Genomic DNA, 11,745 nt, shown 5'->3' with positions numbered 1-11,745 from the left:
AATGAAAATAAACTGCATTGGTCGAAGTAACCCTGTAAAATGATCACTGATTATGCATCATTAAGGAAAAAGTTATCCCCATCGGCAGTTTTATTTAAAAAATAATTCAATACAATAACTAATTTCTAAAAATACGATAGAAACTAGGTTTTCCATCAAGAGGTGCACGAAAAGTGTTTTATGTAGCATGTGTTTCGCAACTGCAGTTACCAGAGAAGTATACAGATTTATAACAGTGCGAAGGCTTCTCAACTAGTTACATCTAAGAGAAATCTATGACTTCAGAGGACGTTTGGAGGAGATCATTCCGGAGAATGACCCAGAGTTGGAGTGGTTATGGTCCATCTCCTAAAGAAACTGAACACCCCTATCTAGGACAGGAGCCAGATTCATTGGAAATACAGGGATCCTAGAATTGCACGGTTTGGTTAAGAGGCCTCCGCTCTTTCTGCTGGGACAAAACTACATTAAGCTCAGCCTTGTTGTTATTCTGTTACTCTCCTTCAGTGGCAGCCACAACAACAACAAGAAAAAGTTCCGTTTTCGCTACAGTATAAATAGATCACACACTTTCCAAAAAAGCAATACCACATTCACTCTTATCAGTGTCTCTTTCCACCAGCAATTCAGAAAAAAGAAGTCAGATTCCGTGAATGTAGCTATTTTCTGATTCGTCGCTTGCGGTTAAAAGCTGCTAAGAAAGTGAGTAGGGGTTTGACTGTACTGTCTCGGCTCCGCTCGTTTTCTTTCCGAAGTTTAATTTTCCGGAACGACTCCTAAAAAGGCATGGAGAGGCGGAACCCTCAGGGACCGGATCCTCGCCTTTTTAGGCAAGAGCCTGAGAAACCGGAATATCCCTCGTTCGGTGCTTCGTGCTCTGCAAGCGAGACAAGCACCTCCCACAGGCTTTCCCACTTTGCGTGCACTGGATCTATTACTATCTTTATAAAAAGTTACGGTCCGTTGCCGAAAATCCGCGGCCAAGCACCAGCCTGCCTGTGAGAGGAGCAGCTGCAGCGGGCGCGGATGCGACTACAGAGGGACCGCATGCTAATCTTCCATGTGATGATTCCGCCCGGCTCGCCCGTCCCTGTTCCTCAGTCCTTATATGGGCAGTGACGTCCTGGGCATTCAGGGCCTCCCCATAAATACTTACTGCAACACTTTCCATCTACTGAGAGCTGCAAGTGATTAACAGCTCTGCAAGGGACACTGACTGTTACAATAACACTACAGCAACTACTGGGCTTTTACAGAGCAACACAGAGGCAGTGACAGAGTTTAAGTATAAACTTACTTGATTTTTTTTTTAGAGTGGAAGAAACAAATAACCCTCACCCTATACAGTATTAACACTACAAGCAGTGAAAGTTGTTTTCAAGGTTGTTTGTTGACCAAATGATGACTGCCAAGACCGTAGACAAAATTCCAGTAACTCTCAGTGGTTTTGTGCATCAGCTATCTGAAAACATTTATCCTGTGGATGACATCGCTACCACATTGCCAACTTCGGTCACAATTTTCCCCAATGCTGACTTAGGAGGACCGTATGACCAGATGAGCAGTGTGACAGGAGGTAAGCATCACTTTTTAACCTGTGCATGTGCAGGGTGTTTACTTGTCTGACTTGCGGTCCGATTGCACATTGCTGATCACATTTCAGCGAAACAGAAAGAAAACTAGAAAGGAATTTTCTGATTTGGACAATGGTAACATGTGTTAATGTATACATAAATCTGAGTGCTTGTTTCTAATTTGATTAATGTCTGAATGCTGAGAGATAACAGTGTAAAGGGACTACAGCAAGTTGTCCGCTGCAATGTGGTTAGGCTAGTTAGGGGCACGCCACTCTAAAGCATCCTGTATTCATTTTGTGTGTGCACTAAACGAAGATAAAGTTGAGACTGGCGAGCCTTGAAATTAGTGCAATATTTGTAAATTAAAGCGTCCAGAGAGAGAGAGAACCCCTGCCCCATATAGGCAGGTGGACACTGGGAAGTGAACTACATGACAGTATTTGGCCATGTTGATAACATGCTTCTTAGTAGGGCGAAGAACTTGGTGAAGCCTAGTCCTGAAAGCAGCCAGGTGTCCTTGGGAGTAGAGGGTGGCCGTGCACTGACCGATCGCCTTTCTTTAATTCCCAGATGGAATGATCAATGTTGACATGAGTGACAAGAGGTCCCTGGATCTGCCTTATGCCAGCAGTTTTGCCCCAGCAGTTTCTGCTTCCCGCAATCAGACTTTTACCTACATGGGCAAATTTTCCATCGACCCTCAGTACCCAGGAGCCGGCTGCTATCCGGAAGGGATCATTAACATCGTGAGCGCTGGGATCTTGCAGGGGGTCAGCACCCCCTCTTCATCGGCCACTTCTTCCTCCACGGCATCTTGTGCCTCCCCCAACCCGCTGGCCAGCAGCGCCCTGAGCTGCAGCATGGCTCAGAACCAGCCCGGGGACCTGGAGCACCTGTACTCACCTCCGCCTCCCTACTCGGGCTGCGGGGAGCTCTACCAGCAGGACCCCGCCTCTGCTTTCCTGCCCGCCTCGGCCGGGGGCTCTCTGCCCTACCACCCGCCCCCGTCCTACCCTTCCCCCAAAGCGGCCGCGGACGGCGGGATCTTCTCCATGATCCCGGATTACCCGGGCTTCTTCCCGCCCGCCCAGTGCCAGCGGGAGCTGCACGCCGCGCCCGAGCGCAAGCCCTTCCCGTGCCCCCTGGACTCCCTCAGGGTCCCGCCGCCGCTCACGCCGCTCTCCACCATCCGCAACTTCACCCTGGGCGGGCCGGGGGCCGGGCCGGCGGGCGGAGGCGGGGAAGGCGGCCGGCTGCCCGCCAGCGCCTACAGCCCGCACAACCTGCCCCTGCGGCCCATCCTGCGGCCCCGCAAGTACCCGAACCGGCCCAGCAAGACGCCGGTGCACGAGCGGCCCTACCCGTGCCCGGCCGAGGGCTGCGACCGCCGCTTCTCCCGCTCGGACGAGCTGACGCGGCACATCCGCATCCACACCGGCCACAAGCCCTTCCAGTGCCGCATCTGCATGCGCAACTTCAGCCGCAGCGACCACCTCACCACCCACATCCGCACGCACACCGGCGAGAAGCCCTTCGCCTGCGACTTCTGCGGCCGGAAGTTCGCCCGCAGCGACGAGAGGAAGCGCCACACCAAGATCCACCTGCGCCAGAAGGAGAGGAAGGGCGCGGCCACCCCCTCCTCCTCCAGCGGGGCCAGCGCCCCGGCCGCGCCCCCGCCGGGCGCCGCGTGCGGCGGCAGCAGCGCCGCCGGCGCCGGGAGCCTGGCTGCCTGCGCCTCCAGGACCAGGACGCCCTGAGGCAGCCCCCCTGCGCGCGCACTGCCGCCTGCTCCCCTGGCGCCACGGACTAGCGCCGAGCGCGGCCCGGCCCGGCCCTCACACCTCCGGACCCTGCCGCCGGAGCGGGGCAAAGAGGGGCTGGGGACTGGCTCTGCAGAGCGCGGCCTGGCCAGCGCGGCGAGTACCGTGTGTGCTCGGCTGGCTGAGCCGCTGTGCACTTTATAGCTTCGTTGGCTGCTCTGGGGCCGTGAGGAGGAAGCGGGGACGGGCACACGCTCTGGGGCCCTTGACTAGTAGTCCAAGCGGTCGTGTGTCAGCCTAAATCCTTTCAGCAATATCAGTGCAACTAACGTGGAGCACAGAAGTGCAATCTGATGGGACGGGCCAATGGACAGGTGGTTTCCAGAGTTTTAAATGGCTATTTTTCAGCGTATATTCACTCCGATTTTGTGTATTTTTTGATGTGCACTGTTGAGTTCTCAGCCTTTGGGGAAGGGGGAGGCAAAGCATTTATGTGATCCATCAAAACGAGCGTCAGAGAAGTTAATTTATTGAAGGTGGGATGTACGTATATTCTCTGCTGTTAGGATGCATGCAAACGTGTTGAAGTGTCCTTGGTGCCTTGTGTGATGTAGACAATGTTTCAGTGTCTGCATGTAAATGGGTTGCCTTATTAATTACGACAGAAACGTGTTCAGTCCCTGATCTTAGTATGGCTGTACATTTCTGCCCATTAATATTTGGATTTTTTAGAAACTATATTTTTGTACGCACTGTTTTTTGTGACTTAAAAGTGTTACATTTGTAGTCAGATTTCAGATGAGGATGTAAATAGTCTTGCTAGAGCTGGCACATCAATTGTCCGTTCGGAACAATAGCTGAAATAGAAATGGTATAGTCTAATAATGCACAACCACTAACCAGAGCTCAAAGGAGAGATGGTTTCTTTATGAGTATTCTGTAAATAAATACTTTTCCAACAATAGGTTCGGTGCTTAAATCGTTTATAAAAGAAGAGAAATATCTTAATTATGCTAAGTTGAAAACTGTTTCTTTAGACCAAAGCACTGGTTAGTCACCTCCAATAGGTATATAACATTTATTTTAGGTGACCCACAGTACAGTCCTATTGTAAAATACATCAACCACTCATCTGTATTTTAGATTTTGGGTGAAATACTGGCCCAATTGAAGCCAATGACAGCTCCCCCCCGTGATTCCAGTGAAGCCAGGATTTCACCCTGTATGTCTGTAGCTCTCCTTCTTCAAAAGAGCACGGGACGAGTGGTTTGGGTACGTACACTTTGTACTGATTGTGAGTTTCCTGGAGTCGGCTCAAATAATAGACGCTATTTCCGATTAGGGAGACTCGCCAGTACAAACCGCCGCCCCCCCCCCCCCACTTTTTTTGCACTGTGCAGACTATCCCCTACGGAAATGCAAACACTCCCCCGTCCCCAGTGTACAAACAAGCAACTGGTAGAGCGGTGGGGACTTCCCCTAGGAATAAATAGAAATGCTAATCTAAACCGGTGAGCTGTATTTTGACTCATTATTGTTCCGTGATTTAAAGCAGGCTAATTAAAACTCCCAAAGTGGGCTCTGGAAAATAAATACCATCATCTCAGTGCCCACTCGGAGAAAGCTACTCTCAGAGCTGAGATCGGAGTCAAGATGTGTGCGGCTTTGTGGAAAGTGCTGAAGAGCGGTCACGGTGTAAAGAGCTTTCAGTTTCCACAAACAAGTGCGGCAACCGAGTAGCATTTGTTTAGAACAAAGTGCGCTGATATCAGCTACGACAGGCCTGAATAATAACAAACCTGCAAAGATTAGTTGTAAGTACCACTGTTAAACACTTGCCAAGTTCACCCTGGGTGTAAAGTCATTGAAAGTGAAATTGCACCAGGGCAGAGCTTATAGATACTGACGGCTTAGAGATCACCTATTTCGGTGGATTTGTGGCACCCATCACTGGTACAGTCCATCTGTGGGCTACGTTCACCAAACACAGCCAACCTGCAAGTCCCCTATCCAATGGTCACATAAGTGTTTCTTAAATTCTCTTGCCATACTGCTGGGTAGAGTGTGGCTACAGAATCAAAGACGTGTGATGGTTCTCCCCAGTATTTACTCAAATAATTGCCAAAGACTCACACAACTTCATACACCAGGCAAGCCTAAAAACAAAAATTGAAGGTAAAAACTTTACTAGCTGTAGCAACAACACTGCTCACCTGACCTGCATTATACTGTATTTCAGTCTGTGAATATATCTCACACATTACTGGGAGTTTCTTCCTGGGTTCAGGAATTACTTTGTCAGTTGTACAGAAAATCTGGCACTCTTTCATGCTGTACAGATTGTTTGCACATTCACTGTGTACACCCACTTACATGAAATACATGTATCACATGGGAAATGTATGCAGAAACCCTTCTTGTGAAATAGCAAATAATATGACAAGTGTGTATGTGCTTTCTTTAGATTACCTGAAAACATGTCTAGTACTTATTTGAATTAATTCAGGTGACTCAAATTTCAAAACCAAGCTGATATTGTTCAATCAGAATTGAGCCTTTTGCTGTCAGAGGCAGCAAACTGCTCCTGAAAGTAACTCTTAGCTGTATGTGTATTCATGTGTATGATAGTGAAAATCTAGATGTAGATCTTTGCAGAAGGAAAATCACATAACATTTAAGGCTACTATGTAGTTTTTCTTCTGTTGTACAGATATGTTAGGTTATACTATATGCTTGTTGAGGCTGATCTTAAGAGATGCTGACTACCCACATCTCCCATTTACTTTAGCCATCTTTAATTTCCCTAACCCAAGGTTCTGTGTGACTGCCTCCATATGTTGGATGCATACTTAGGTGGAACTGAGTTCCTTTGGCATATACTATGAGGTCCTAATTCAGCTCTTTATGCTGGCAAACCCCTCATTAATTTTATATGGGAGTTAGCCACAGTGGGAAGTGCTGAACTGGGTGCACTGGGTTCAGGTGATCAAGTAACATGCATAATACACAAAACATATCTTTTTATGAAATGTGTTGCTGCTATGTATTTTCTCTGATTCAGTGAGATATAGATTTGTAAAAGCTGCCAAAGATGCAGTAATTCTACAAAAGTTAACAGAACACATTATAGCCAGGCCTACCAACTTCACTTATTTGCTTGAAGTATATTAAGAGTTTAAAGCGCGGGTGGGAAGAAACAGGACCACTAATTGTTTTACACTCCAATACTTCAGGAGGTGGGTAACAGAATAGATAACTGTATAATTGGTTTTTTTAAAAAAACCTTGCTTAAAAGGCTCTACCACAAGACAGATGTATGCAACTTTCAGCTCAATGCAGCTTTTTGACACTGTAAACTGCTCAACATATCCCAGAATAAAAAGGCTGCCGATCTCCACTAGAACAGAGCTGAACATTGAAAGATGTTTCCTTTTCTCCTGAGACTGGTCTTTTCCTTAGCAGCTCACACCATGCACCTGAAAGACCAGGACCTCTTTGTGTGTGAATTAACAAAATCAAACTTATTTCATGTTCAGTTTTCAGCTTTGACTACTTACAATCAGTTCTCTATTTGCTAATAACTGAGAACAACTACACAGCTGTAAGAAAACATAGCTGCCACCATTAATTAGGTACCAGATCATAGGTACACAAGAGGGAATTCATTTTTCATTGCTCCATGGCTCTCAGTATACTTCAGCATTGCTATCTTTTACCATATCCAGGTGGTTTCCAAAAGACTGTTTAGTGACTGATTTAACATAGGAGCTCCAAGATCTGTATGGATGTTGAATGGCGCCGTATGGGAAACGAAGCTTTCTTGTTTAGCATCAGTAGCTCACTGTATTAGAAATGGTCAGTTATCTGGTTCTTTCAATGTGCTAAAGTTCCAAAGTCCCATTGATTCATGGTCATGGCAGGGCAGCTCTCCTACTATGACTGCAGCTCAGCAATGGCTAGTTTGTCCAAAATGTACCACAGATCTAACTGCAGATGTATTAGTGTAAAATTATAAACTCTGAGTCAGAACAATTTAACATGTTAAAAAATTACATTCCTAGTTAAAAGAAGAGAGGCATAAACCTGACAGAAAAAGGATGCATAATTAAATAGGTTGATTTAAGAAAACTACAGATGAATCAATGTGGCTACAATAGAAACTTTAAGACAGCTGACACTACATTCTTAAGTCCATGTCTTTGACTTAGATTTACATCTGTCTTCAAATGTCAAAATACTGAGACTGGACAGCACTTTGACTATGTGGGGAGTGTAGAAGGTTTATGAAAGGAAGCCACAGATACAGCTAGATTAATGTCACAGTGCCCTGGCATTTTCACTGACATAAGGAGGAGTCTTTCCTGTTTATATATAAACTATACAGGAATTAATTTAAAAATAATTCATAACAGGCCTTTGTGTGACTACAAAAGAAAAAAAAATTTGTTTTCACCCAACTGGGTTCATAAGACTTTTACACTTACAAGGGAAAATAATCAGAGGCCAACTGTGAAATATCCTGTATTTATTCTATAGTTCATCAACAGCAGTAATTTTCCTGTTATGAAAACACAATACCCAGGCTGCAGTGAGAAAGAACAGCAATACAGACTTGAGCCTTTTGTTTAAAGATAGTAAATTCTAATGACTAAGTATATGAAAGTTCAAGCAAAAACTGTTAAACAAAAAGGCTTTTCTTTAATGCATCTTAGTTTGTTTTCTCCTTGTAGTAGGACTTGTTTTAATACTGGTCCTTTTAGCTCCACTTTATTAAAGATTTTTCTGTAATTGTTGCCAGAACATCCTACAATGTAAGGGACCACTACCATTAAAGATGCATTAAAGTCACATCCCATTAAACATCTTGACTAGTTTTTACATATGGTGTAAAACTGACAGCAAAAAGAGAGAGCAGAAAGACTAAAACAGGTTAAATAAAAATTCTCTTTGAAGCAGTTTGTATTTCCAGTAGAGCTGCTTGCATCCTACACGCTGTTTTCCATAAGGAATTCTGAAAAAAAAAGGTCTTCATTAGTGTTACAGACAGAATTAGACTCAGATATTAAAGAACTGCATTACAACTAAATATAATAGAGAACATGTGATCTCACTGCATAATTATTTATTTAAAGCTGAGCTGTAGTGGAATTCCAGGAGAAGCAGGTATGGCAGCTGTAGAAATCAGGCACTTTGAAGTGCCAAAAAATAAATGTAAACTGCATGAAATAACTTCTTCCATTTTTCAGAAAACTGAGATTTGAAAATGTAGTGTGTGTACTTCATATCCAATCTTCTGCAGGCAAGAACAAGCTCCTTGAAGTATTGTTAAACACAGAGCCACAAAAGGATTATTTTAAAACTCACACACAAGCAACTATACAGGAAAAACAAATCTGCTTTTAAAATGCACAAAGCAAAGAAGAAAGAGTCAAGGGAAAACTTCCAGAACAGGTTGGTATATCAATTATGAAGTGGTTAAGTCAATATTTTTTCTGTTCAAGTCACTACTACAAGACGAGGAGAGTCAAGGCTACCCAAGTTTGGGTCTCTGGTATAAAGTGTGTATTAAGATATGCAGGCACATAAAATCTTTCCCTGTCATATAAACAGAATATTTCACTAATAGAAAAAGTATCTCCATTGTTAGAAGGGTCATACCCTCTACCATAGGCAAATTAAACCTCAAGATTGCTTACACCAAAGCAAAGTAAAATTCACTGTTTTCTTTACACTATGTTTATGAAAACCTTAAGAAAAAGCAATTTTTATAAATAGTATAAAGAGGGAAAACAAGGCTTATAAAGCCTGTAATGTTCTGTTATGTATCAAAATGTAGGCCTCACTTTCAAGGGATGGCCTCAGGTCAAATCTAGCCCCAAATTTAAAGGATTGTGTTTATTTATATACAGCTCTAAGACCACTAGAGTAATTCCCACAAAACATTTAAATAGCAATGAAGTTTTAAAACAACAACAAATTCTGTGCAGTGTTTCCACCTAACACATGGCTGTGCGTTTTAAAGTGAAATTGATTAGAAGTTGACTATTCTATTTTCATTAATCAAAGAAATGTATAAACATAAAGAATTTTCCAAGTTTTCAGTTTTAGTTTTATGTTTTATGTAACTTAAGAAAAGTTTAAAGTAGTTTATCTGACAGTGTCCCTTTATAATGTGACAAACCTTAATTTATAATTAACTGTAAGCCTAGAAATGGCTAGTGTTAACTCTAGGAGCATTTCCTGGCCCAATGTTCCGTGTCTTGCTAGTTCCATATAGATCTTCTTGACGCTCATTTCAGGGACAATCCCCAACAGACATGGAAGATTCCCCATTTGTTTATTACCTTGGGTTGTGGGGATAGACTCCCCATTCCTACCCACAAGCTGCATTTGAGGAGACACTGTCAGTGGGACTAGACAGGCTGGAAATACCACCTCATGAGTTTTCAGAGCACTTACAAACGTGCCTTATAGAAGAGTGAAGTGTTTATTACATTTATTCTCTTAACTTTAGGAAGGAGGGGGGATAAAAGAGGGGAGTCAAAAACTGAACAGTGGTCCTAAGTGGTTAGACAGAATACTGGTATTTACTTTAACATTCAGTTGTGTGGAAGTTTAAACAGCACTACTCTTCCATGTCTTCACATCAGTCAAAAGGAGAAAAAAAAAAAACCACTTGATTGTTTAGTGCCCTCAACTCAAAAAGCTTGGCAGTAAGCACAGAGAGGTCTTAGTTTTGTAGCTTTCCTGCAAATACAGTCTATGTCATTAACAGCAGTAGTTCTGGCTGGATATTGCTATTCTTGTTAGCCAGGAGAAGTAGATGCTCAGCCACCATAAAGTCTGTATAACTGCCCTGATCAAGCACACCAAATCACTCAGGGTTATGATTTGGGTTCCTTGTGTGAGAGTTAATTGGCTGCTGTCTTTCTGATGATTTGGACAGGGAAGTGGTACCTAATCTGCCCCAGAAATTGCTCTCCTGTGTGCATCATTGGCAGAAACACACAAAAGATTTTTCCACCCTTAGTTTAGCGACAATCAGCTCCTCTGGGGCAGAGTCTGTGTATAAAAAGTTGTTTCTACTGCAATTATCCATTGGTAGAGAAGCAGTACCCTAAAAGAGTGCAGCCCATGGCCCCAGCAGATAGATGCTTCTTTGTCAGAACTGATGCTCTGAACCAAGAAAACGACAGCCCAAGACATGCAAACAAATACTCTCCCAAAGCATCCGGGGGAGGCTGGGGAGTGGCTTTCCGCACCCCGAGACTAGGAGCTGGGCCTGCTGTAGTGACTAGCATTACTTCAAAGACGGCTGGGAAGGGAATCGTAGCTATGGCTTTTGTACAGCGAATGTAGCCGCTGCGACATCTCGAGTGAGCCACGGCACAAGCCAGATCCTCCAGTCCCGCTGCTGGCGGCTCTTTGACCTTCCGCTGGGGGGGTGGGGGTGGGGACCCTACTCCAGCGGGCCCCACACGATCCCTGCAGGGGAAGAAGGGGGAGGGGGGACGGTCCGCCCTCAGAGGGCTCTGGCGCAGCCTCGCCCCGAGGGGGGGCCGCGCCGGCTTCAAGGGGAGACCTTGGGCCCGGGGTAGGGCTCTCCGCCGCACCAGAAATCCGCCGCCTGCGGGGTCTCCAGCAGCCACACCTCCCGGGGCAGGGCGTGGGGATCGGCGGCGGGGCCGGCGGGCGCCTCCAGCAGGCGGTAGTAGTGGCAGTCCCGGCCGTTCTCGGGGTCGTAGGGGGGCGCCAGGATGTCGAGGAAGGCGGCGGGCCCCTCCACGGCGTCGATCTGGTGCAGGTTGTCGGTGTGCGGCGAGAGCAGGCAGGGCGGCGAGGCGGGCGTGTAGAGCTGGCGCGAGCGGAGCAGGGCGCGGCGGCGGGCGCCGGGCGGCGCGGCGGGGGGCAGCTGGTCCAGGCAGGCGATGCGCAGGCTGCCGTAGAGCACCTTGAGCATGCCGTTCATGCCCGGGTGGTCGTGCAGCGGGATGCAGGCCCCGCTCCGCAGCAGGAACACGCCCATGCTGAAGCTCTCCGTCTCGCAGATGTGCATGTAGCTCACCGGCGGCACCGCCCCGGCTCCGGCCCCGGCCCGCGAGCAGCCCGCCCCCGGCACGGCCGCCGGGCCCCGCGGGGCGAGGTGCAGGTCCTCGGCCTGCACCTCATTCAGCAGCTGCTGCAGCCGGTGCAGGTTCTCGCCGAAGCCGGGGCCCGGCGCCGGGCCCCGGAAGGTGATGCGGGCCTGTTTGGCTACCCGCTGGATCAGGGAGGCCATGTTGTCCCGAGGCATGGTCCCGCCTAGGTAATCACGCTCGGCACTGCCCGCCTGGCCACTGCTCTCCGCCGCGCTCCAGGGCAGGGCTGCGCCGGCGCGCACGGCCCCTTGCATCCTGGGGCTTGTAGTC

The 11,745-nt window shown here is 46.8% G+C and overlaps 2 protein-coding genes across 2 annotated transcripts; one reads left to right on the top strand and one right to left on the bottom strand.

Annotated features, from left to right (window-relative positions):
• Positions 1–963: 963 nt before the first annotated feature.
• Positions 964–3,334, top strand: EGR2 (early growth response 2). The gene is made up of 2 exons (XM_074959959.1): positions 964–1,576; positions 2,148–3,334. The coding sequence occupies exons 1-2, from the start codon at positions 1,399–1,401 to the stop codon at positions 3,332–3,334; spliced, it is 1,365 nt and encodes a 454-aa protein (XP_074816060.1). The 5' UTR covers positions 964–1,398.
• A 5,301-nt stretch (positions 3,335–8,635) lies between these two features.
• ADO (2-aminoethanethiol dioxygenase) lies at positions 8,636–11,630 on the bottom strand. The gene has a single exon (XM_074958851.1). It carries the CDS (start codon positions 11,628–11,630, stop codon positions 10,908–10,910), a length of 723 nt encoding a protein of 240 aa, XP_074814952.1. The 3' UTR covers positions 8,636–10,907.
• Positions 11,631–11,745: the final 115 nt, after the last annotated feature.

Source organism: Natator depressus, chromosome 7 (assembly GCF_965152275.1).
Source record: "Natator depressus isolate rNatDep1 chromosome 7, rNatDep2.hap1, whole genome shotgun sequence".
In the NCBI taxonomy this organism is placed as follows: Eukaryota; Metazoa; Chordata; order Testudines; family Cheloniidae; genus Natator; species Natator depressus.
This window is presented reverse-complemented; position numbering and strand designations above follow the sequence as displayed.

Coding starts and splice junctions, on each gene's coding strand:
- EGR2 (XM_074959959.1), top strand. CDS start 1,399: ATGATGACTGCCAAGACCGTAGACAAAATTCCAGTAACTCTCAGTGGT. Junction 1,577..2,147: donor GATGAGCAGTGTGACAGGAG/GTAAGCATCACT, acceptor TTTAATTCCCAG/ATGGAATGATCAATGTTGAC.
- ADO (XM_074958851.1), bottom strand. CDS start 11,630: ATGCCTCGGGACAACATGGCCTCCCTGATCCAGCGGGTAGCCAAACAG.